At 39.6% G+C, this 26,893-nt stretch overlaps 1 protein-coding gene and 2 long non-coding RNA genes across 11 annotated transcripts in view; 1 reads left to right on the forward strand and 2 right to left on the reverse strand.

Moving 5' to 3' along the window:
• LOC123611106 overlaps positions 1-26,893 on the forward strand; it is a 62,889-nt gene that overhangs the window by 23,684 nt on the left and 12,312 nt on the right. The window lies entirely within an intron of this gene.
• On the reverse strand, positions 3,481-13,396 carry LOC123611101. Of its 2 annotated transcripts, none has more exons than XR_006718431.1 (2): positions 4,238-13,396; positions 3,481-3,746 (listed from the first exon to the last, which is right to left on the reverse strand). It is a non-coding gene; the product is annotated as an uncharacterized LOC123611101 (long non-coding RNA). The 2 variants fall into 2 exon arrangements; XR_006718432.1 differs by having other exon boundaries at positions 3,481-3,752.
• The window catches only part of LOC123611099 (LIM domain containing preferred translocation partner in lipoma), a 680,366-nt gene continuing 670,546 nt past the window's right edge, over positions 17,074-26,893 (reverse strand). For all 8 annotated transcript variants that reach the window (XM_045502614.1, XM_045502618.1, XM_045502617.1 and 5 more), the window contains 2 exons: positions 23,158-23,278; positions 17,074-20,057 (listed from right to left, as the gene is read on the reverse strand). In XM_045502614.1, coding sequence (XP_045358570.1) covers positions 19,929-20,057; positions 23,158-23,278 — 250 coding nt within the window. In that variant the 3' untranslated portion in view covers positions 17,074-19,928. The remainder of the gene's footprint in view (positions 20,058-23,157; positions 23,279-26,893) is intronic.

The following is a 26,893-nucleotide window of genomic DNA, read 5'->3' on the forward strand; positions in this document are numbered from 1 at the left end:
GATAATAATTCAATTAGGGTCTGCAATGTGTCGGGCTGTGATAGATATTTTGGGAGCACCTAAATTAGTAGTAAGACTTTTCCCTTCTCAGAAAAATCATAATTGTTTGGGTTTGCAGACCTGTACACAACCAAGGGATGGTGGTATGCTACTTTGCACTGTAAAGGGAACTTGGAAGAGGGACTAGTCAGTTTCAATTACGAAAGCAGTGAAGACTTCATTTAAGAAAAGTCTTCATAGGAGATGTCAGGGGCAGAAAAGTGTGGGAAGAGAAAGACATATCTTGGAATTGCATGGACCACACTGAGAGCTTTGCTCTAGTTTCCATTTTCCATTCATCCTCACCTACATTTAACTAAAGAAGATGATTCTAGGATTTTGTATAAAAAGTGCTGAGAAGAGAGGTGCCTTAGCCTCTTTCTGAAGTCAGCATTAATCTCAGATCCGCTGGTCACTAAGGGTGTATTAAGCACTTGATTCTGTACTGGGGGAGAAAGTGGAGTTTTGAGGGAGCACTTCTTCCCTTCCTTTCTCTTTTAACTATTATATTATGAAATACATGATACACATGTAGCATGTATTGTAATGTATTATAAAGCGTGCCTATGAAGCCACAATCCAACTGAAGAAATCTAGTATTAATAACACCACTGAAGTTCCCCATGTCTTTCACCAATCACTTCTTCCTCCTTTTATCTTGTATCCCAGTATATATACATATAGTTTTGCTTATTTTTAAATAAGTGATGTGAATATATTTATCCTTAAAGCTGTTTTTCCCGTAATATTATGTTTTTGAGAACTGACCATATCAAGTTACTCAACGTAGAGTCCATTAATGTTCAGTTATACATCATTCTATTGCAGGATTATGCTATTATTTACTGATTATCCTTGGATGGACATTTGTGTTATCTTTAGCCCTTTGCCATTATAAACGGTACAGAGTACAGCTCTCTGTAGCTTTGTACTTGCCTCTGGGGTACATGGGCAGGAGTGGAGTTGTTGGTTGTAGGATTTGCACATGTTCATCTTTATTAGATAATGGTAAATTGCTTTCCAAAGTGACTTTCACCATTTCCACTCCCACCAGTATTGCATATCAGTAACCATTACTCCACATTATCTCCAATACTTGACATTATCAGACTTCTAGATTTTTTGCTGATCTGGTTGATGTAAAATGGGAACTCAAATTAGTTTTAATTTGCATTTCCCTAATGACTAACTGAAACGTTCTTCCACATGTCAAGTAGCCATGTGCATTTCCTCTTCCATGAAATGTCTGTTCTTGTGCCCATGTTTCTGTTGGGTTTTCTTTTTCGTAGGCATTCTTTGTAGATTCTGGATAGTAACCCCTTTTTTCATGTTTGGCAAATAGCTTTTCCCAGCTTGAACCTATTGTGAATCTTTCGATGAACTACATTTCTTAATTTCAGTGGTGTCCAAATGATCAATTCTTTTAATTTATAGTTTTAATGGTTTTTATTTTGTTCAAAAATCCTTTGTAATCTAAAAGCCATAAAGATTTCTAAATAGGTCATAAAGTTTGGTCTACATGAGGTAGGCACTTAATGTTACTTTCTTTTCCACATGAACAGCCAATTATCTCATTATCTAGCCTTTCCGCAGTGATTTGCAATATCATCCATACCATATATTAAGTAACCATAAGTGGGTGGTTTTGTTTTAGGGTTCTCAACTGTGTTCCATTTGTCTAGTTGTCTTTTTTAATACAAATAATACACTGCCTTAATGCCCACAGCTTTATATAAGGTTTTCTCTGGGAAAGAAAATTATCCTTGTCCTTCAAAAACGTCTGGGGTACTTTAGCATTCGCTTTTCTGAATAAATTTTATAATCAGTTTGTCAAAATCCATAAAAAAATTTGGTGGGATTTAGATTAGAATTCCATTAAATCTATGGATCATTTTAAGGAGAATTTATACTTTTATGATATTTCCCTATCTTTGAATGTGGTATATCTTTCCATCTTTTTAGATCTACTTTAATGTCTTTTAATTTCATTAAAATTTTATGATTTTCTTCATTAAGGTCTTCTGTATTAAAAAAAAAAGAGGTATTCCTAGGTACTTTACATCTTTTGTTACCATTTTATATGGTTTTTTCAAAATTAGTATCAAACTCTTTGTGGCTGTTGCATGGAAATAAAATGAATTTTTGGTATATTAACATTATAGCTAGCAAACTTGGTAAACTTTTAAATGCTAATTATTTGCTATTTGATTTCTTTTTTTTTAAATTTTTTGAAAAAAATTTTAAATGTTTATTTTTGAGAGTCAGAGAGAGACACAGCATGAGCAGGGGAGGGGCAGAGAGAGAGGGAGACACAGAATCCAAAACAGCTCCAGGCTCTGAGCTGTCAGCACAGAGCCCGACACAGGCCTTGAACTCACAAACCACGAGATCATGACCTTAGCTGAGTCTGACGCTTAACCAACTGAGCACCCAGGTGCTCCTACTTGGTTTCTAATTTCCTATAGTTATATCATCTATGATTGATGACAGTTTAGTTTCTTATATTCCACTTTTTATCACTTTCATTCATCTTTCTATTATAACTGTACTGACTAGAGTTCTCAGTACAAAACTGAATGAAAGTGGTGATAGCGAATATCCTTCTTTTGTTTATGATTTAGAATAATTACTTCTAATGTTTCACCATTTAGGGTAATTTTTGTATAGATAGTCTTTACTCAATTAAGGAAGTTTCTTTTCCTAGTTTGTTAAGGGTTTTTTAATTACGTTTTTATTTTATTACATTCTTTTTCTGCATCTATTGAGATACCATGATTGCAAGACTTTCCTCCTTTGTTCTGTGAAAGTGGCAAATATTAATTATAAATTATATTCTAATGTTCACCTGTCCTCATATTCCTAGGATACACCTAACATATTGGAGATTAAACTATATGGTTGCCATCTTCTTAGCTCATTACCCCTTGTTGCATCACTGATATTCTTTCTGGGTTTACTTTCTTTGAAATTTCTTTTAATTAGGGTCTATGGACATTAAGCCTTCTCAATTTGTATTTATTTCTAATGTCTTCAGTTTTTCATAGAAGTGGAAATTATAGATAGAACGCTTTTCCCACTCTCTTCCACATTATAAAAGTCGTCAGTATGACAGAACTGGACTCAAGATCCAGCCTTGTCATTAAATTATTTTGTGACCCTGGCTAAATCTCCTCCTGTCTCTGGGACTTGGTATTCCCTCACAAGATCAGAGTAAAAGTGCTCTTAGGGGTCTTTATGCTCTCAGCCTGTGAATAGGACAAACGAATGTATGTGTTGTTAGTGTTAGAGTACAGAGAGCAGAGGGGGACCGAGGAACAGAGAGCAAATTACATGAGAGAAATAGGGAAAGAGAAGACAAGATTACATGTTTTATGCCCTTCTTTGTTTACAACATTCGGGCAAGAAATTATGAATACCCCGAATCCCAGTGATTTATTTTTATTTGTTTACTCAAAGACGTATCTTGTGTCTGGCACCTTTAAAAATGGTGGCCTCTTGCATGAAGGGTTCTGGCACCTGTGTCCTCAGATCCCTCAGCACTGGCAGACTGACACGTGATGCTGAAGAGATGAAACCCAAGGCCAAGTGGGAAAGAGAGGGGTACGCTTTTCTGAATTTTATGGAGGACTTTCATGTGCCCTCTAGTTCACCTCACTCTTAAGGTTTAGCAGACTGGGTGTCAGGGGTATTGGGGTCTTCCTGCAGACCTGTTGCTTAAACAAATGAAAAAAAATTCAGTGTATGGTCATGTTGGGTTCTTTATGTCTTGCATTCTCATCTGTAAAATGAAGGTAAAAAATAATTCCATATCTCAGAGTGGTTAAAAAAGGATATAATGAACAGTGAAAGTTTTGGAAATGCTAAATCATTCTGAGATGTTGGAATCTTCCTTTCCTTTCCCCATAGTTCTTTGTATCCATATCTATCAGCTCTATTATAGACATCTTGAAAGCAGCAACTGTCAGATAACTACCTATATCCTTCAAGGTGCCTGGTAAAGAGCAGATTCTCAGTTGAAAAGTATGCATAGTACAGTAGGAGTGTGAAAAAGTCAGCTAGCGTTGGTGGGAAGTGGAGACCTCCCCCCCTGCCCCAGCTCTAGGGACCCATTTGCTTGGACCCAGCTTTTAAGACAAAAAACTCTTTACTTGTAAGGTTAAGACACAGAGTGGTCAGGTAATTTTAGAACACATCCAACCTTAAGATCTTCCGTGCTGTTAGTGGAGGAGACTGGGTGCCTTCCTACTCTTGTCGGCATCATATTTGCTCTGAGAGGCATTCCCTTCTCAAAAGGCCATCTGGAAAGCAAATGATATAAAAAAATGTCTCACAGCAAAAGGGGTCAGAAGAAAGGAAACAAGGATTATCCAGCTCACAAAAAAAATTCCACACAAAGACACGTATATGTAATAAGTTTATTGGATTTCTAAATATAATAAAGGAGTTGCAGTTCTCTTACAGAAAAAAAAGGAATATCATTTTCATATTTATTCTTATAGAGCATTGGAAAAAACATAATTGAGAGAAAAAACAGATAGAAGGTAAATAGAAATATGTTTGAATATAATTGGATAATACATAAAGACAAAAAAAATTCCCAAATCACTTGCTTATAACAGGTTTCATTCTCTTATTTTCATAAGGAATCATGTGGGTTATTTTGGATAAGTCAGTGATGGTTCATGATGTAGTGGAGAAATGTGATTTGCTAAGAATAAAATAAGAAAGAGAAACCTATATTTTAGGAATACCATGGCTCTGTCAGTACCATACATGTGAAAAAAGGCATACTCCCTATATGTTTTCCTGTGGCTTTCCCCAAGCCGGGGGATGTTATTCTGACTAGCAGCTGATCATGGTGGGGCTATGATGGACTTCGTGGGAAGTTCTTGCTCTTCGTAGATACATTTAGCATAGAGAAAACCTGGCCTCTCCCTGTCTCCCCCTTCTTTCTCTGTCCACTTATAAGTACCTTTAACATTTACACAAAACTATCCCTCATAGTCATGGTGAACAGGTTGAAACCTGGAGCAAAGCCATGTTGTCTCTTTCCCAGCCCATCTTGTTCCCGAGAAGAAAGCCCCCATATCCCAATACTTCCTCTGACATCACACAGAGATTCTTCTACTCTTACCTAGCACTACCATCTGATTCTCTAAAACATAGAAAATGACTAGTGTTGAAATTGGATAAGGTAAAAACAGAAAATGGACGTCAACAGGAAGAGTAGACATTTATAGTGACGAGTATCACTCTTTCTCCAAGGAGCCAACTGGTCTCATAAAATGATGACAGCTCAAGCAGAGTGGTCCACACTCGAGATTATGCAACAGTAATCTGTTCCAGCCTCATCCCTGGTTTATACAGGGGGGCTCCTTATATGGAAGGCAGAATGATGGCCGACTGCAGTGCCATGGAAACCACCTCCTATAGCTCATCCCCCTTTACTTCCTTTTGGTGAAAGTGGGTGGGGCAGGAGATAACTTTGCAACCAAGACGACGTCAAGAGCTCCCTTGGAGAAAGGCTAACTGGAAGCATCTCTCTTTCCCAAAGGAGAGGCGTATTCAAATGAACATGGAGCCAAATGACTTAGAAGGAAAGAGAGCGACTTGGCAAGTGTAATTTGCCAGCTGGTTGAGTCAGACGACACATTGAGAAAGATCTTTTTTGGAAGCACGTCCTCCCTTCAACCCTTTTTCCTAAAATCATGCACGGTCTACCTCGTCCCATTTATCCGGACCCTCTCCTACCACCACACCTGGATACGAATCCTTCATTCTAGGCTGTGCTGCTGCTCCGTCAGCAATATCTACAGTTGCAAGGCCAATGTCAGAACTACGGACACAAAAGCCACTCAATAACACATGCTACTCTTTTGGGGAGTCGAAGTAAAGACGCTCGAAGGATCTGGCAAGGACACTTGGCCCCGTGAGCCTCCGAGCCTCACAGCCAAGACTTTTCTTTAGTGTTCACTGATGTTAGCCTGCGAGATAAAAGGAGAAGAAATGTGCTGACATTCTAAACCCACCAATGTTTAGTTTATAAAACACACATATGACACATATCCTGATACAGATCCTGGCTCTATTAATTCTCTTAAACAATGTTTTTTTTTTTTTTTCTTTCCTGATCAAATGTTCCAATTCCATACAGCATACACTCCCGTGAAGCAGAGTACAGGAGGCCTCAGCAGCACGCCATCCAGTGGGATATAAATATAAAGTGGCTGTATCAGCAAGGAATGCTCAGGGAATGTGTGTGCAGCCTGTTTCACGGTGCCACTCGAGAGGGGATATTGGAAATGAGTGACTTTCTTTCATTTGGCAAGCCTTCCTTATCTTAGCACCTACTCCTTTAGATGGTATGTTTTTGAAGGCTGCACGGTATGACTGGGTACCGTGTGTACATACATATGTAGGAATAACGTTTATGTTTCTCAGAATAGGCACTTTTTGAAGGCAGTAAATCTAAAAGTAAAGTTAATAGAGCCTATATTTAGTGCTCATCTTCTCACTTTGCTGATGTGTATGCTGAACAGAAGATCACAGATTTGAGTCAGTCTCGCAAAGAGGCCGGAGTCGGCAAATGGCTATATTCAGAGCTCGGGAAGTCTTGCCAACTCAACTGAAGCTGTTAAAAAGGCAGACTTGGAGAAGGTGCAATCGTTTTTCTCAAAGGTGACGGCACAGAAGGAGAAAAGCCTGTGACAAAGCCATGAAATAAAAGCTCGTGTGCGCAGCTCAGAGAGAATTACTATCCTCGGGTTCCACATCTCTATGTCACATCTCCTTCATGGCACAGATCTGCTACTCAGGGAAACCTTTCCCTTCCTTTTTTGGGGGCGTCTCATAATTGCACATACTCCCAGCAGAGAAAGAGCCCCCAAATCTGTTAAACTGATGATAAACGTGAAGTTTACAAGACAACACAAACCAAGAAACAAAGTGATTCACTGCATAGGTGTCCTGATAAAAGTTAACACTACATCCAGCTGTGAAAATTCCATATCTAAGCTGAAATTTTCACGGAAGGCACGTTAAATCACAAGATAATTTTATTCATGCTGAAGGATCAGACAATCAAGTGTCGTCTTTAATTCTGTTTGCTCTTTGATATGTTTCCTGAAAAAGAATGAGGGCATAATTCAGATTTTTTTTGGGGGGGAGATATCCTGACTTTGTGTAATAAGGAAGTAATTCTTGCATAATTTGCTTTTCAGCTTTCCCAAGAGAATAAATGGGGAGTTAAAGGGAGAAAGTCATTTAAACGTGATTTTGCAAGTACGTCACTATACATTTTGGTGACACAATTCAGTTTCCAGGGCCCTAAATCTCTTTCATCCAGGATACATCTCAGTTCTGGCATTTCAGTGGAGTAGAAGGCTGTGTGGTGTGCACATTTTCAATTTGCTACTTAGTGAGAGAGGTCTAAGGCACTTCAGCTCTTTCTGGCAATTTCTCCCTGATACACTGATGTACTTGGCATTCATCTAAGAACTAAGCAGAAGATGTATAGGGTTAGTAAAATGCAAACACTGCCCAAATATCGGCTTGCCTTTTACCATTTGAAATTAAAATCAGACCATTTCTATTGTTGGCATTTAACGGATAAAAATCCCGTTTCCTGGGAAGTCTGCATTTGAAGGAATGAAACAGGTTGGCAGATACATCATAACCTGGCTATGCTGTTCTGCTCCTTCTGACTTATAGTTCCTAAGTGATCATCAGCTGTCACCCACAGAGAAAAAGAGATGAGACGGTATTGGATTTTACCCCCCTCTTTATATTTAAGTTTCCCAAGAAAGAAAAGAAAGGAGACGTGCATCCAAGAAAAACCAGCGATCCTCTTTTTGCATTTTCTACACCAGTTCGGAAATGGAGTTAAGTAATTTGATGAGGAAAGACATTCCGACTTAATATTTGCTCCCTGATCATAAGAGGAAATGGAGTCAGGAGAGCAAGAGTTAGTCTCACATCTCGGCCTGAAGCAAGCAGGCACCTTCCGCCGTGGTAACATGATGCATCAATAGTAATGGCCCAGTAGTAGTTCTGACCCTTTCCCCCACGGATAGAAATGTAAAGAGAGAAATGTTTTCCCTTCCACCCTCACCTCCAATTGTCTTGGCATATTTTAAGAGAGAAAAGGATCCATAGAAAATCCAAAGAGCTTTGTCTTTTCCTTTTTGGCAGTCACAAAAATGGGTCAGGTCTAGGAATTATTAATTTCCTGGCCTCAAAAACCCAAGCATTTTAAAATAAGATTTCTGAAGGATCAGCTTTCCTGGAAGATGTTTGTGTGTGCGTATGTGTGAGCCTGTGTGTGCGCATGTGCACAGGAGTGTGCTTGATGACAACAAGATTGTGTTTTCCCTACATGCGGGGGGACTGTATCGTATGGAATGGAAGAAGGAAAAGTCTTAATATTTTCCTCGACAGTTTTCTTTACATTGTGTAAATGGAACTCAGGGTTTGTGACTCCCTCGATTTTTTTTGAAAGGGCCGCTTTTTCATCTTCACTGCCTCACTATCCTTTTATTCCCGCTAATGACAAGTCACAGGCTCTACTCACGTGAGTCTCCACTCAGGCATATTCGCCTGGATAATTCTGGAGTCCGCCAAATGCTTCTTCTACTAATCCACTCCTGGGTGGTGCCAATCCATCTATCCTACAACAATTCGTCTCCACTCCTCCGGCCATAGCATTTATCAAAGCTCACAGGAAGGTGAGGCACCTTTACAGTCTCTGAATGTTGCCATTTCAACCAAGGTTATGCCCCCGCTGGCACGTCCTGTGTACTCCAGGTGTGAAGAGTGGAAAGGGGGGAGAGGCCATTGGTGATTTAACTTGGCCCTCATTAATCCCATGGAATAAGCAGATGGATGGTGAGACTGCCTTGATGGATGGAGGGAAAAGCCTAGAAAGTGTGTGAGAGAAGATCATTTTAAAGGTTTCCTACAGTAGATTTAACTCAGATGAAGAGAGAATATCTTTCAATCAGTTCACAGATTTTTAACTTTAAAGCCAAACAACTATGGTTGGAAATGGTTGGAAATAAAATGGTTGGAAATAAAAGCCCGAGAGCACGCATCCAAAGGCACATCTTCCTGAGAGATGAGGCTTAAGAAAAGGAACGGCTGGTTAGTTGTTGAGCTGTCAGGTAGAGCGGCTTCTAGAATGTACACGGAGGCTTCCAATTAAGTATCCTGGGAACAACACAATACGAAACTCCCTGGAATAAGCATACACAAATCACGAAACCACCAGAGCCTGGGAAGCCCTGTCTGTCAAATGGCAAAGACCAGATTCAGAGCCGCATTCAGTCCTGCAGCATCTGTTCCCAGACATTTCAAGGTCATGGGTGGGTTGGTTGGGAAATGCCCGATGCAGTGACATACACCGTGGGCCTCCATAAATGCGAACTGATGGGGAGAATAATATGCATCGTTTGCCTCCAGCAGTCTCCGTCTCTGTGGGGCATAAATCCTAGCCCACAGGAGAGAGGCTTAAGGATCAAGTCACCTCTGCACTCTACTGCATTCTAAATGATCTGATCTTGGTTGATATTCTGGACCTCACAGTTCCAGAGTTTCCCCCTTAATGTAAAGTAAACTAGCGGTCTCTGGGGAAATTTGCTGCAGTGTGCTTTGGTGCCACAGTTGTTTGCTCTTAGCGGTAGCCTTTCCCTACCAGCATCGTCACTACGCTAAGACAGAATATCTAGTAGTTTCCCACAAGATGACACAGACTGCACACGAGCTCTCAGCGATCGCAAGCACCACGGTGCCCACGTGGATCTGCCGCTTGAGGTCCAGAATGGCCTTTGAGAATTTCCCTGCGTGCCTTTGGACAGGGGGCACTTCAGTCTGTGCAGAGCACACCTCGTGCCCAGAGAGTGGCCACCGGGGCACTGGACTTCCAGACCTGGCTGTGTCCCCAGATCTGCCACTCACCAGCTGGATCGCTTTTGGCAAGTCACTTAACGATTCTGAGCCTCAGCTTTCTCTTCTAGGATAGGGCTATTAATAACCTTCCTCCCAGGGCTGTTTCATGTGTGAAAGCAGTTTGTAAGCTCTCTTAGGAATTAGTATTTTAGAGCTCAGAAAGCCATCCCCAGGTCCTGCCCAGGAGACTCATGACAGGTTCTGCGAATAGGGCTAACTTGAAACTGGAGAGGAAAAGTACTGAAACTACATGGTTAAGCCAGGGCAACAATGAAAGAATTTATACGTTTCTACCTAAGAGCATAGTATAACCCCTTCCCCCAAGAATGATTTCTTTTGGCACAGAACAACTGGCCAGAAGTAAGAGTTTCAGTACAACCACGAACTTTTGCTTTGGACTTCTTCCTTTTTAGAAGTGGAGATCATGCACTGACATATTTCAACATTTTTTTCTAAAAAATTTTTTAAGTTTATTGATTTATTTTTGAGAGAGACAGAGAGGGCCTGAGTGGGGCAGGGAGGGAGAGAGAGAGAGAGAGAGAAAGAGAGAGAGAGAATCCCAAGCAGGCTCTATACTGTCAGCACAGAGCCTGACATGGGGCTCGAGCTCACGAAACCATGAGATCATGACCTGGGCCGGAACCAAGAGTTGGATGCTTAGCCAACTGAATCACCCAGGAACCCCTGACATATTTCAACATTTTGAGGTCATTATCAGTAGGCCAGGTAACTGGAGTGTACTGTTCATGGGTTGGTCACTGGGAAAGGGCATAACACTACGTAACAAGTGTCACAGCAATTTGTGTTTTGAGTAAGAAAATAAAAACAAAAAAGTCATAAGCTCTAAAACCTGACCCTCAAAAAATCCTTCAGACTATTTTTAAGGATGTTTAAAGGTTTTTATAATCTTTAGCTAAACATCAAAGTTTTTTTTTTTTTTTAAGTAATGTGTTGCCAAAACGAAAATAAGCATATTTGAAAGGAAAATGAAGGGAGGAAGAACATTTTATTATGTACTAAAGATTAGTTTTGTGTGGCACTCTGGAAAACATAATTCCCAAATCTCATTCTGCTTCAGAGTCAGGGGGAGCTTAGAACAAAGTATGATGGGGGAAATGGAAGGCCCGAGAGCTTGTTGATGCAGGTGATGCTTAAGCAGAGGCTGAATTATCACTTAGCAATTAATCTGCAAGGGAATTTTAACTTGTTTCGTACACAAGTGGAAGAGATGATGGTGGGGCCTTTCCAACTGGGGACCTAAAGCAATAGGAAAATGAAGATGTCTTGCTTCTCTTCTCTTGCAAGGGTTCAAAAGACACATGTGTCTGCTCCAAGAGTAGAGTATCTACATTCCCTCTTCATACTGTAGGTGCTGGATTATATTTTGGCAGCTCATCCTATCTTTCAATTATAAAGAGACAAGATAGAAAATAACAGTTGAATTAGGCTCCCTCTATGCCTTTTACCTTTCCATTGACCCTGAATATCTGGGAGTTTTTTCACCTGTTAAGGAAATTCCAGAATCTGTACTACTTAAGGTAGAGGGTATTCTCTGAATATAGCCTGTGATTTTCTTCTGTTTCTAGTGACTTAAATATTCTTCCTTCAACGTCTACATCAAATCAAATGAATCAGTTCAAGATTTCGTACCAAATTTCACTCCTTCATGAAGCCCTACTGATGCCACTGGGAAGAAATGCCCTTCTCAGTTCAATATTCCTGAGTATATATTGAACCTGTTTGATCTTATTACAGCTGGACTGAATCAAAGTTATATGGGTGCTGATTCTCTTATAGTAATTATTAGATTCAGGAGATTATTAAGGGATGAAGGGGTTAGAAAGACAAAAGTAAAGAGAAATATGGACTCCTAAGGCTAGTTCTTAACTGATCATGTAGGGAAGCTGCTTGCTTGGTTTAAAGTGCATCTCCAGATACAAACATTTGAGCACAGAAGGGAAGCCAATCTCAAAACCAGTCAGCTGGTAAATATTTGTGTTGAACCTATAAAGTATCCATAACTCTATTTGCATCTTCAGCGTGGGAAAATGGACAAGAAATGTATTATTACCGAGAAGACAGAGACAAAGGGAAAGGGTTACAGAGACTCTATGAACATTTATCAAGAAGTGGGAATCTCATGGATGGCATACACATTAGCTTGCTTCCTGTTTTCAGAATGACTTTGATTTTGGCTACTTCAAAAATAGTACAGGACACAAAGTTGTAAAAGGTTTGTTTTGTACACATGGGCAATCTAGTCTCATCTACCTTCCACACCCTCCTGGGTCTGAGTCCTTGGGGAAAATTTCCACATTGAGCATCAGTTTCTTTTGGGTGACTTCAATTCCATTTACTTTCAACCCCAAGAAAGTTTCATCAAGTAGACTGAAATAAAATTAGGAACTGTATTTGTCCAGTTGGCCAAAGGAGAAACAGAAGGGTGACTGGACTCGACACCATGTTCATAAATGGGAAAGAGTTGAAAGAGTTAGTGATATCTGTTCTCAAAGCAAAGGTTGAGACATTAGTCTTGTTTTGCAAAGCCCCAGAGACAAATTTATATTCAGCATGAGGAAGAACTTTTGTAGTAAAGAGCTACCCTAATAGTAAAATGGACTGCTGTGAATAGTTCTACATACTGGCCAGGTCTTAAGATATGGGGTGGGGACTTGTTAGCAAAATAACAGAGGAGATTCAGGTCCTGAAAGGAAGCATGATTCTACATTTGTCTGGGAACATCACTGATGTTTGGGGTCAGCTATCACCCTTTACACTAGAACACAAGATGACATGGCAACACCTGTCTCATTCTTGGCAAACCATTGTACGTCTGGGGTTGAGAAGTGAATTAGAAGCTATATTCAATGCCAAGTTGGCTGAATGCATTATGTGGGTTTTAATAAGGCTTCTGTTCAGGTAAATTAGTTAAATGCCTATCAGAGTTAGATGAATAAGGTTTTCTCTTGCCCCTAAGTGGATGAGTAGCTTGGAAAAATTTTTAAAAAGGCATATTGTAAGGAAAGATTAATGCAAATGTTTTAAATTATTACAAAGGAATTATCTATAGGACTCCTCCACTTTCTAGTATATATAACTTGGCTTGTAGAATATTAACTTTTGTTTATAACAAAGGCTGGAAATAGAGATGTATTACTGTGGTTAGAGACTGTGGATAAATTAAGTAACAGAAATAAAGAGAAAGATTTTAGTTACTTTTTTGTGTGTGATTTCAAGGGGGAAATATTCATGAATTTAATAAAAAGGCATCTTCCATATCACTTTCCACAAAATAAGCCACATGCATGCTGGACAACTAAAATAGTGTCTACAATTTTTTGCACAAAGGGGCAGGAAAGTAAAATAAAGGAGTGAGTGTTCTTTAAAGGAAAATAAACCGTATTATATATATATATATATATATATATATATATATATATTTTTTTTTTTTAAAGTTAGTTTTCTGTGTTTGCAACTAAAAAAAATGAAAGAGAGAAAACTAACATAAATCATTTATAGTTTGGCTGTTTAGGCATGAGGCACATTGCAGACAGGGGATGACTGGATTTAAACAAGAGAACCCTAGACCTAAAAATTCCTACTGTTCTCATTAGGTAAGTATACTGGAAAGGCATAAAGCATTACATGTGTGAAAGCAGAGACTCTGAACGTTCAGAGATGCTTAGGGTGCAGTGTGGTGTGCTTAAGAACATGTCAGAATATGTATCGCCATCTTTCAGGCTGAGAATGAGCTATGCCCCTCTCTTGGAGACAGACATGCATGATAAAGTCCTGGGGTAGCTACGATCATGTCATGGGACCTGGCAGCTGCTCTCATTTCACTTTCTCTGACAAGGGAAAAATATGGTTATCCATAGTGATTTTTAAATACCTCATAAACTTGGAAATATAAATATTTTGTTTAAACAGCTACAATTGCCGATCCCTAAAACCCCTCTGAAAGTTCTAGAGTTACACTTTGCATGAACTCTCCTGCCATCATTTTAACTGTAGACTGCCCCTTCTCTTAAATCCCTCCTTTACCTCCTGAACCCCACTCTTCTTGGGGACAGGTTAAAAAAACAAAACAACTCTATTTCTGTATCCAAACAACATACCCGCTGAGACTTGGCACATTCATTTATGTACTGAATTAAATATGCATTATGTTTTACTTTCCTCATATGTGACCCTCTCAAAGAGGAAAATCAATGTCAATCCTGTGAAAGCTTATAGAAAGTGGAAGTGAAGCTAGAAACCAAAAGTGGAAATACATCCCTAGAATTATAAGCTTTTCCCAAACAAACTAAAAAAAAAAAAAAAGGGCACGGAGGGCGTATTTTTTCTTTTTATCAAAATTAGCCAGAGTTCAAAAGGATATCAGAGCCATATTTTAACAAAATGCTTTACTGAGAAACCCAGACTTGTTCTTCTCAGGTTGCTTTTTATAAACACATTTCAGGCCTGTGATCTGTGCTCTAGAAACAACTCTGGCACTGACTACCCCCTGTAAAATACCGTGGTTCAACTATTAGGATGTAATATTATGCTCATAGGCAAATGCTGATATGTGTAAAAATTCTGGAAGGATAATCATTTTTCCTTGCCATAAGGAAAATTACCAAGTTTCATTAGGAATAAAATAACATGCCACCACTTAAGAATATGACTATTTTGTTGGTCAAAATGCTTTGGATTTTTTTTTTTTTAATTCTTAACCTAGTCTTAGAAAGATCACTTTGCATGTAGCTGAGAAAAGTAGGGCAGTCATAAATGAATTTGCCAAGAACTCTATGATCTGAGTCCCTGATGAAAACTCATTCAAATAAAACTGAAAGACTCTATTATCTCATCTCACTTTATGAATAAACACAATCTGGAAAATACACCCTTTTAAAGGAAGGATTTATGGATGCCATGCATATTTGATGGTAGCCTTCTTCCCTTAATATGATCCTAATTCTATAAAGATCAGAATGCACTAATAGAATTTACTATGGAAAGTCCAAGCACAATAACATTAATAGGTAGGATGAAAAGAAGGAAAGAATGTAAGAAAGAAATGCAGGAAGAAAAAAAGGAGGGAGAAGAGGAGGTAAAGAGGGAAAGAGGAAGAATTCTCACCAAACCATGGAGGTTTAATCAGATAATATTTTAAAGGTTTGAAATAATATGCATTAAGCTGTGCAGACAACAGTCTCTTGAGAAAAGCTTCGTTCTCGTTATCTGTCATGAAATTAACGACCTGAAATGTCCACCGTGGTCCCATATTAATGACTCAGGACTCAAATTGTTCTCAACTTGTTATGGCCACTATTAAAACAACAGACAAACCAAAACGCTATGATCATTACTAAAAGTGGATAGGCTGAATGGGTGGCAAAGGCTCAAACTGAAGTCGATCTTCACTATCTGACTAAAACCAGAGTTAAGACCAAACATACTGGGGCGCCTGGGTGGTGCAGTCGGTTAAGCGTCCGACTTCAGCCAGGTCACGATCTCACGGTCCGTGAGATCGAGCCCCGCGTCAGGCTCTGGGCGGATGGCTCAGAGCCTGGAGCCTGTTTCCGATTCTGTGTCTCCCTCTCTCTCTGCCCCTCCCCCGTTCATGCTCTGTCTCTGTCCCAAAAATAAAAATAAACGTTAAAAAAAAATAATAATAAAATAAAAAAAAAGACCAAACATACTCCCTAACAACGTTCAAAACATCACCTTCTGGCATACACGTGTTTTAATTTAGGAATCCGTAAGGTACTTCCAAGAGACAGGGAGAAAAGAAATGCTATGAGAAGACCTTAAGATAAAGAGTTCACACTTCTCTGGATTTTGTGTTCCATTTTTGATGAGTGTATCTGGGAAACTTGGGACATTATTATTTATGTTACGGCCTCTCCAGTGGAATATTCATAGTAGTGTAATGAGGCTTTAACCAGAAGGCACACATACATGTTGCTCTCTGATTGTCTTTCATGAAAGTGCACCAAGAGAGCGGTCTCAGGAAAGGGACTTCAGGCACATTTTGCAGAGGTATATCTTTTTCAGCCTACTGATTTCCTACAGATGGCTAAAGCAGGGTATGGAACATGCTGTCATATTTCATTCATAACACACATGTACTGTAGCTCTAGGGAACAGATGGACAATCACTTGTTTAAACTACAAATGTGAAATACTAAGGTAGAATGGCAATATTTCTAGAAATGTATATGAGAAAAAGAAGCCTTTCCAAGCCAAGAGGAATGGTGAGAGGCTGTGAGGTTACATCAGTGTTTCCCTGATCTCCCTAGCAGCTGCCATAATTTCCCCGACACCCTTCAAAACTTGATAATGGAGGGATCAGGGGGCAGCCGACACAGATTTGACAAGAGAAGCCCAAACCATATCAAATAGAAATAACACTGTTATTCCTGGCTGGTTCACATTAATAGGATTTTTTACTAACTAGGAAAACTGTTCTAGGTTGTGTTTTCAGAGCCCTGTCTTTAGTCTATAAACCCTCTAGGATAGCCCCATTGTAAAAGTGCTCTCTTTCTCCCTCTGAACCCAAATAAAAATAGTTGGCTAAACATAGAGTTTTATACACTTTAAACATCACCATAAACATCTCTGCAGAATCTTTCGTGGTGAGGAAACAATGACAGTGTTGATAACTCTGCTGCATTAGCCAACAGACAGCCAATAAAGTAATTTTGATCAGAGAAGGTGCCCCTACAAAAGCCATTTGTCAATGACAGGAAAAAGAACTTGCATCTTTGAGCTGCAGAGATGTCCAGCATCTCAAAGCCTTAATGGCTCATGTTGGGACACATGACTTTGTTTTGAGTTTTAAATGCAATTTTGCTTGCAAATGAGACTCCACATGGTGTCCGTATGAGCTAGGGATCCAGACAGTAAAGATACCTGATTTTGAAATGGTGTGCAGAGCCCGTGACATAGTGGGTTTCCCTCCCCCCTTCCATGTCTCTCATTATACGGAATTACCAAGTATTTGTGTTCTTGACCATTGTTTAAAGCCAGTATATTTTAACAAACTTTCTCTTAGAAACTCTAATTTTCTATTATTTATGAATTTAAATAACAATCAAGACGATATATCAAAAGACAAAAGAATTATAATTGTTAAGGTAGTATGATCTTTCTATCTCTGTTATAGGCAAAATTTCACGTAACTAGAACAGTAAAGAGTGATTTGGCATTGTTTAAACCAAATGATTAATAGAAAAGACAAGAAAGCAATATAAATCATATAATTAAGAAATCCCGGAATAAAATATGTAGGATCCTTTCCTTAATATACCTTGTGAAAGAAAAGAAATCTAAATCTAAATATTTCTGCATATGTATGTGTGCACATTCATTATTATAAAAGTATAATAGGTCTATATTAAAAAGAGATTTACTTTAAAACTCTTTGGTAAAGATACTCTGAGGTTATGTGATAAAAATGTACTATAAAGATTGAAAGCAAGCAGTATTCTGGCAATGCCACAGTGATGGGTCTGTGACAGCATTTTCTTATAACTCTCTCTCTTTTTAAAATGTTTTGGCTTGTAAACATTTAGTTACATAAGGACTTAAATGTAGCAAACAAGTAGAATGTTATTGCATCTTTATAGCATAAATATTTCATAAATTTTCCTCTTTTGGCAAAATTTATAATAATATGACTGCACTTCAAGAGATAACATCCATCTCTCAATAAATTGGGCTTTTGGCCTAAACACAATTTCCCCCAAGTATTTCATAGACAACAAATTGCTGGAGCAATTCAAGCAGATTATATTCTTTCTCCAACTGCCCAACAGTCAGTGCTCTTTGAGATCATCAGCATGGTCTGATCTTGAACTTGGAAGACAGAAATTCAGAGATACAGTCACTATTGTATCCTAAAATTCACATGCTGCCCAAAATGAATCCCATTGTATTTCACATTAAGAAACATATAAAAGACCAATGACAAGAGTAGCAAAGTAGGGAAAGGACAAAGTTTTCTGGGAAAACCTTGGAAAGCCATAACGTCGGCAGTTCTAACACAAAACTATTGGGTGAGCAAGGCAAATGAGCCGCAAATTAACTTAGATGAAGCTAAGGACCAAAGGCTTAAGAATTTCTTATTGAAAACAAGAAAATCAAACCAGTTTTACAATTATTTCTACTAAAGTAAAATAAATGTAATTGGAATTCCTGAGGCATGGGTTATAATTTAAAACATGCACAAATAATTTTTCATTTATGTTCTGAGTGTTAAAAATTAAAATAAAAGTCAGACTAGAAAATTGACTTTATCACTTTATAATCAGGAGAAAGCTATTTGTGGAATCAGGGACGGGTGCACAAGGGAATGGATCTGTATCTGTTATATTTGATTTCTTAAGCTGGTGTCACGTATACAGGGATTCATTATATTATTATTTATTCTTTTGTGTATATTTAAAATACTTCATAATTTAAAAGTATATACTTGTGGAAGATTTGAAGAAACGTTTAAGAAATCTCAATCCAAAATACTTGACTAGTTTACAAATGGCAACCTGCCATTATTAAGATGGGCATCTCTCTTTAAAAGAAACGAATTAGAACCCAAAAGAATGGTTCTGCAGTTGGCAAGCAAGCATTTCAATGCCCAGTAAGAGTTTGAATAAAGATTCCAGGCAGAGACTTTGCATATTTTTAGCTCAGAAAGGCAATTTTTTTTCAGCGATTGTCTGAAAGTGTGGTGTAAATGTCACATCGATGATATGAAAATGTCTCCTGCAATATGTAATTGGATTTATAGCAGGATTACAAGAGTAATGAAACTGTGGTTTCACAATCTTTTCAAGCTTTCCTGTCTTTTTAAAAGTAAACTAAACAAACTACACGATTTTATTATGTGTGCTCTGATTTGCAGTTGTCAGGCAAAAAGGACCTGAGCCTGGGGGAAAAAAAGGAAGAATATGAACAGTTCTTTATAAGCAATATCCCTCCTGGAAAAACTCAACTTTGGTAGTTGTGTTTGGATATTATAAACAAACAAACAAACAACACAGCAATATTTCTCAGATGAAAAGTGGGATGGTTTTGGAAGTGTTATGTTCTATAGAAAACAAAATTTGTCTGTATTATTATGTCTAGGTAGCATGGAAAAGGAAACTCTTAAGATAATATTGTGAGATAATAATAGGCTTTTCAAACATACCCCCCAATTTTTTCCCCCAGCATATCCCACCTGTAATTCCCTCAGAAAAAAATTGAAGTTTGGATCTCACCAATAACTGTTTTCAAATGAGCCCTGAGCACCAAAATCACTATAGACTTTGAATTTCCAATCAAATTTGGTTGCAAATTCAGTAGGTGCTTGTTTTAAACTATGTCATTTACAGCTTAAATTCTTTGTTGCCTAACATATACATTGCACACTTTTACCCCCCCCCACCCCCACCCCAAGGGACATGACCGGTTTACAGCAACAGAAAGATGTACTTTTCCAATACACACAGAAAGAATGGCTGTCCTTTATGATCACAGGCAATGTGGAAGTGATAGGATGAGACCTTCAAGCCTAAAAGCACCTGTGAGTTGGCAGACTCACCCAGGAAAAAACTGTGTGACAGCAAATACCACACTAAAAAAAGCCATTCAACCAGATGAAAAGTGAGACAAACATAGGGATTAAAAGTTACAGGAATGCAGAAGTGAATGGGATGGAGTATAATCCGTGCAAAAATGTGGAAGTCCTTGGGAACAAAGGCCCATCAAGGTCCTACATGATTAAATGTGAAATGTGTATTTGGTGAGAACTTAAAAAAAAAAAATCTCATAATCTATGTGTTTCTAAAGAAAGGTTAATATTAGACGAAGAACAGAGACCATCCCACGGTTTGATTGCCTTTCCTGTATTTTTCCCATGTCTTTTCTTATCTTGTTTCTTGTGTTTCATTCTTCTCAGCGCCACCAACTAACTGAACTTAAAGGTCAGTGCTGGCCTTGGCCGTCAGCACCCTAATGCGGGCGGAGTTGCAGGTCTTGCAGAGGATGTGTCCATCCAGAGGGTAGCAGCCTTGGTTATCTCCTTCAGACAGGAGACCACCACAATCCTGGAAAGATAGATGGAAAGGATGTAAGTGAAAATGGCAACTGTGTACGTGAAGGCTAAATTCCTTAGCTTTCCATTCAAGGCCTCCCTCCATAATGTGGCCGTTTCCTGCCTTTCCTCTTCATACACCGCAGGCCCCCTCCAAGCCTTCCCCGGGATACAACATAATGTCTTGAATGAAACTGAACAAGAGATTGGGGACATAAAGACAAACAGTAAAATGACCCCCCTTCTCAGATTACCTAATAGGAAACGCGAGTCCCAGAAGAGAAGAATACCAGGGTCTGGGTGCCCAAGTAGTAGTTTTGTTCTCCTCTCCCAAGCAACAAAAACAGCAACAACAAGGACAAGAGAAAATAAAACAAGGGTAGATCCCCAACCACTGAATCATCTTGACCTTTTAGCATTAGTCTAAGGATCTCTCAAAAGGAATACACAGGTGCAGGGACAGAACTCCTTGGCAGTTGGTGGGCAGAAGCCCAGCTGCAGAGTGCCTCCTTCCAAGCAGACGGGCCAGCAACAGTACTACTGTCCTCAGCACCTCTGCAGCTCCATTTGGGAAAGCGTTATACAAGAGTCAAATATTGGCCCTTACCTTTGGAGAAAATGGAAGTTTCTCTGAAAAGAAAAATACAATACTTCATCTGGTGGTGGGTGCCCTTGCTAACTTCAGTAGAAACTCTTCTAAAAGGCTAGAAGTGCCGCATGCTCAGCTTTTGCTGTCCACTATGACAGCAAGGAGGTCACAGGGGCTCATGTCTACATTTGAATGCCAGTAAAATTTAAGTTTACAAGGAGTATCGCCCACAACACAATAGCAGCAGCAGCAGCAGCAGCAATGGCAGCAGGAGGCAGGCTCCCCAGAGGGCTGGCTTTGCCAAATTGAGCAAGCAGATATTCCACAGTTCTAGAGGCATTCTGGAAACTGAATAATGGAATCAAATGAACTCTTTGCATCTCAAAAAAGAAAGGACATGTCATAAGTGACATGGCTGTAAGCATTTAATGAGCAGACATCTATGATCACCTGAAAACCCTGAAGAGCCTGAAGTCAACCACAGTGTTGGAACCATTCATGGTTCTTAGAACCAAAAGGGGCCATATGGGGCATCCAGTCCAACCTCCTCATTTTTATAGATGGGGAAGTGAGAGCAGAGAGGGAAGTGATTGGTCCAGTGTCATGAAGCATCTGTGACAGGGCTAGAACTGTGGTTTGCCCTCTCCTTATTTACTGTTCCTCTCATTTTATAGTACTGTTTTAAAAATTCATAGGAACTGGAGGGTATTACGCTAAGTGAAATAAGTCAGTCAGAGAAAGACAGATATCATATGTTTTCACTCATGTGTGGAATTTGAGAAACTTACCAGAAGACCATGGGGGAAGGGAAGGGGGAAATGTTTCAAACAGAGAGGGAGGCAAACCGGTAAGAGACTCTTAAATACAGAGAACAAACTGAGAGTTGATGGGGGGGAAGGGGGGGAGGGGGAAAATGGGTGATCAGCATTGAGGAGGCCACTTGTTGGCATGGGTGTTGTACGTAAGCGATGAAATCACGGGAATCTACTCCCGAAACCAAGAGCACACTGTATACACTGTATGTTAGCTAACTTGACAATATATTATATTAAACAAATAAATAAAGAAAAAATAAATAAATAAAAAAGTTTATAGGATTTCAAAGCAAACTTAATTTGTACTGCTGTCATTTAATCTGGAAGGAGAAAAGGCACACATTTCATGCAACTCTTGGCACAAAAAACAAAACCATCAGAGGTCAAAGCCTATTTGTATGTATAGCAAGTGTGTGAGCAATGTTGAAAAGCTTTCCTTCTTTGAGCCTCAGTTTCTCCATCTGTGAAATGACTTCTAAGGCATCTATAAGCTCTTTCACACTTATGATTCAGGTCAGTTTTAAGGCTGGAGGTTGCTGTTCCTCTGTAGTCATAAAATCTTGTGTAAAAGCTGGTAGTTTATTATCTTTTTCTTAATTATTATTATCTTTTCTTATGTCAAGGGAAGAGAGCTATATGGAACTTGGGCTCTAGGGCAAAACAAAGAACCCCACATAAATCAAGTGGTTAGCTACAGCTAAAGCAGTGAGTGGAATAAATGTAGTCCCAGAGAGCCAGAGATAGCCCCCCAGCCCTCCTGACCCCACCAGCCCCTTAGTCTTTGGAGGGTCACCTAGTGGGACTAGATGAACCAATGATGGGAGGGTGTGGCAATAGGGTTCATACTCTCCCCACAGAGAGAAGAGACAGCTGGTAACTACTGCCCTCCAACCTGGATTACAGGCCTCTTGTACATATTCCCACAGCACCGGTGCATACTTCCCCTGGAGCCCTTAGCAGCCGCCTGACCTCCTGTCTTATGTGCATAGTCAGTGCCTGCTAACTCAACCAATCTCCATGACTTTGAGCATCAAGTTCCAACCCCTTGGAGAGGAGTGAGATCTTATCTTTCTCAATGGCTGAGAATGGATCTCCGTCCCATAGGAGTATCAGAGTCACAGTTAAAAACTCATTATAGGGGAGCCTGGGTGGTTCAGTTGGTTTAGCGTCCGACTTCGGCTCAGGTCATGAGCTCATGGTTTGTGAGTTCGAGCCCCATGTCAGGCTCTGTGCTGACAGCTCAGAGCCTGCAGCCTCCTTCAGATTCTGTGTCTCCTCCTCTCTCTGCCCAGCTCATGCTCTGTCTCTCAATAATAAAATAAACGTTAAAAAAATAAAAAAAAAAAACTCATTATAACGATGACAATAATAGTAACAAGAATACCATTTCCTACTAATTTAGCACTTTGTGGTTTATGATTCTTTAACATACAGTTTTGTATTTTAGTGGCACAGCCATATTTGGGGTGGTGAATAAGAATTTGAGCCCTTTTTACAGGTGGGAAAATTGAGAGTGAGAGGTAAAGTGACTTATCCAGGGTCACCAGGATTAAATGAAAGCGTAAGATCTAAAACTCAAGTCCTATGAACACAGGTACCAGGGGTTTTCCCCAGATTGAATAACTGCTGTATTTGTGAAAACCTATTTCCCTTGGGCCTTGCAGCACCTGCCATGCACTGACAGGGTGTGGGGGGTGCTGACCACAGACCTCACACCGGTAGCAATGAACATGGAAATCGCGATCCAGAGCCACAATCCGGACAGTCTCCTCCTGGCCCGGGGCCGGCATGATAGGCTCTTTGCACACAGAACATCGGGGGGCAAATTTCCTGAAAATGGAGACAACAGTTCTGGTTAGACATTGAGCATAGACATTGACAAACAGGTGAGACCCACAAGTGGAAAGATGAGGGGTAGGTCAAGAGTCAGGACATCTGCTCTGTCATCTTGCATGACCTTGAGCAAATCATGATCCTTTTCTGGGTCTGTTCCCTCGGCTGTAAAATAAGGGATTTAGACTCAGTGACTTTTGAGGTCCTTCTAGATCATAAAGTGAGATTTCGTGAGGCTGGGGAGTGAGTGTATACAATCCTTATGGATGAAGAGCATCTAGGAGCTATTGGTCACATGGTATGTGGCATAGAATTCACTTGTGCATAGACTGCAAACACAAATCCTGGGTTAGGGCAGGGTCCTGGTGGCCCTTACTATGTTTTCTTTTCCTTGACCTTGTCTTATTTGACTTTCACTTCTAGACCTCATATGTACTCCCCAGGCCCTCCACAAATATTCTGAGGTTGGTAGCTGTGTCATTCCCACTTATTAGAGCCTCTTTCTTTGATACTAAGTTCTAGGAATTAACACAAGAAACCTCGACCACATATCTTTTCAAAACAGCAGAAGTTAGCGACCTTAAATACACCAAACTTGCTATGACCAAGCGTGTACTTCTGACATTTCGATTGTGTTAAACTCTTGTTTGAAAAGGAAAAAGTTGGGGCGCCTGGGTGGCGCAGTCGGTTAAGCGTCCGACTTCAGCCAGGTCACGATCTCGCGGTCCGTGAGTTCGAGCCCCGCGTCGGGCTCTGGGCTGATGGCTCAGAGCCTGGGGCCTGTTTCTGATTCTGTGTTTCCCTCTCTCTCTGCCCCTCCCCCGTTCATGCTCTGTCTCTCTCTGTCTCAAAAATAAATAAACGTAAAAAAAAAAAAAAAAAAAAGAAAAGGAAAAAGTTAAAAAGCTGTCAAGTTCTTTATTCTTCAGAGGGTTTTAGCACTTCCAAAAGGTATGAACACTTATACATATAGAGACACATATATGTGTGTTTTTGAGGTTAACTGTTAGTGAGGAATTTTAACATTTCCTAATCTCTTAACATTCCTGAATGTGACCGATGGCCCTAAAATTTTTTTCTTAGAGCAGATTAAGAGGCTGCAAATATAGGCTGTGCATTCATCCCTATCTCCTGGAAATTAGGGGTAGCATTTGGGAAGGTGTGAAATAAGACATGATTTGAAATGGCCACAGATAAAAGCTGATAGAGGTAAAAAAAAAAAAAAAAAAGGACAAACAGACTACGCAACTCAGTTTTTTCATGGTAATGGTTTTAAGATTAATGATGTTAAAATTTATCTATTTGTAGTGAGACTTAAAAAGAAATAATGATAGTAATCTAATACTTTGCAGAGCACTTTATGGTTGTCAAAGCATTTTTACATACATTATACTCTATATGTACATATTAATTTTCTTGGCAGCAGCCAAAAGGCATCTGTATGGCTGCAATCTAAATAAATAAATATGAATTAAGCAGCAGATCAATTGATTGCTCTGAAAGAAAAATTAAAAGGATCAGGGTACAACTGCAGCAGTAATCAGGGTTGTTATAATTGGCATTTTATGCAAGAAGTTTACACTCAGTGGTAAAAAAAAAAAAAAAAAAAAAAAAAGAAAAAGAAAAAGGAAAAAAAGACTGCTTTGGACTACCTGATTATTTTTGCATCTGGGTCATCAGTAGTGAAATAAGCAGGCTTCTGGAATCCGCTGTAGAATTTCCTTTCCCCAAGCCCATCGGGACTGTAAATTCTGTGGGGTCAGAAGTCTATCTTTTCTATCATTGAACTGTGTGCCTGCCCCTATTTCCTCAAGTAGAATTACTTCTCTAAGATAAAATATCTTTCCCTGAATTTGCCTATTTTAGTAGTGATTATTTGCACATCTTCGGGGATTGCTCTACTGTGAGCTTCCAGCTGGCAGGTTCTGCTCAGTCTCTGAATCTCCAGAAACAACTTCTGTGACCAGGGCAGACAGTAGAATTTCAGGCTACCACTCATAAAATGAAGTGTCGGCCATTTTGCTTTATAAAAAGATGTGACTTGGACCTTTATGTTCAATCTTAAAGTCCTTCCTCTTTGGAAAGGCATAAATTGTGTTCTCGCTGAGTAAGGATTCCTTCCTACCAATTGGCCTCATTTCCATGATGGGAAAAAACAAAGGGAAGACAGGAAGTGGTTTCACAGTCCCCACAGTGTTCCTTGGCCGGCATTTTAAAGACTGTTCTAAATCCCAGGTGGTCTGTTTCAAAGCTCAGCTCACTCAGCAGATAATAATAATAATAATAATAATAATAATAAAAGTAAATTTGATAAAAAACACTTTTGATGGCTCAAATGGCTACCATATATTGTGTGCTTATTAAGTGCCAAGGCTTGTTAAGCGCTCTGCGCACTTGACCTCGTGTTTTTACTGACAACAACATTATGAAGAAATAGTTTTTATCATTTCTGCTTCATAGCCACAGAAGCCAAGGCTCAGAGAAGGACAGTCTTAATCATCTTGTGTCCTGGCACATTTCTGGCAATCAACAAATGGATGCTGATTAAACAAATAAATGGATGAGTGTAATGTCTCTGATAAGAAAGCACAGATAGTGAAATAAAGGCTCAACACAATGAAAGGTCAGTTAAATAAACCTGCTTTTCAGAGCTCACTGTCCTGGCACTGGGAATACAGAAATAAACTAGGACTCCTGCAGCCAGACTGGTGAGGGAGTTCTATCTATTTCTGCATTTGTTCTATTAAGTGCGATATACATATCCTGCCATATTGCAAAAATGACTTAAGGTGGTAAGTGTAAAATTGTGTGTGTGTGTGTGTTCTTTATTACTAATCAGGCTGTGTATGTACTAGCTATAGCTGATTTACAAAACTCTGCAGAACACAGAGAGGAAGATATAAATTCAAACAGGGGGATAGGGGAGGGTTGAGGTCAGGGAAGTCTTCTCAGAGGAGGTGGTAATTGAAGGCCATTTAGGTGAAATGGGAAAGCGTGTGTGTGTGTGTGTGTGTGTGTGTGTGTGTGTGTGTGTGTTGAAGGTGAGGGTGGACACAGTCAGTTTGCCAGGGAACTGGTTTGAACAGTCATCTGAAATAGGAAGAGTTGCTACCCAATAGGATAGAGGACTTGGGCCAGCATTGACTGGAGGTGGTTATGCAGGGGATGGCCCATTAACGAGGCCTTACAAATAGTGTTTGGGAAGCTTGTTACTCAAAGTGCTGTCCAAGACGATCGGGGAGATTGTCAGAAATTTGGAATTGGGAGGTCCCACCCCAGACCTACTGAATTATAATTTGCAGTTTAACAAGATCCCTAGGTGACTTGTAAGCACATTAACATTTGGGCAGCACCAGTTTAGAAGACAGGATGCTAAGAAGCCGAGATCAATCCCTTCTCATGGGCCTTCCGTATCTCACTTCCACTCTCAGGCTGCTCTAGTTACAGCCAAGCAAATCTTCCTTGAATGTAGAGACGCCCTTCCCCCCTTCACCCCTTCTTTACTTCCTGAGTGGTTCCTGCTGTCAGGAATTTCTGTTTCTCACTTAAAATACTTTTCAGATTCTGCTTCCAGAAGCCTACCCAGATCCCGGGGCCAAGTAATCTCGGACT

Source organism: Leopardus geoffroyi, chromosome C2 (assembly GCF_018350155.1).
Source record: "Leopardus geoffroyi isolate Oge1 chromosome C2, O.geoffroyi_Oge1_pat1.0, whole genome shotgun sequence".
Lineage (NCBI taxonomy): Eukaryota > Metazoa > Chordata > Mammalia > Carnivora > Felidae > Leopardus > Leopardus geoffroyi.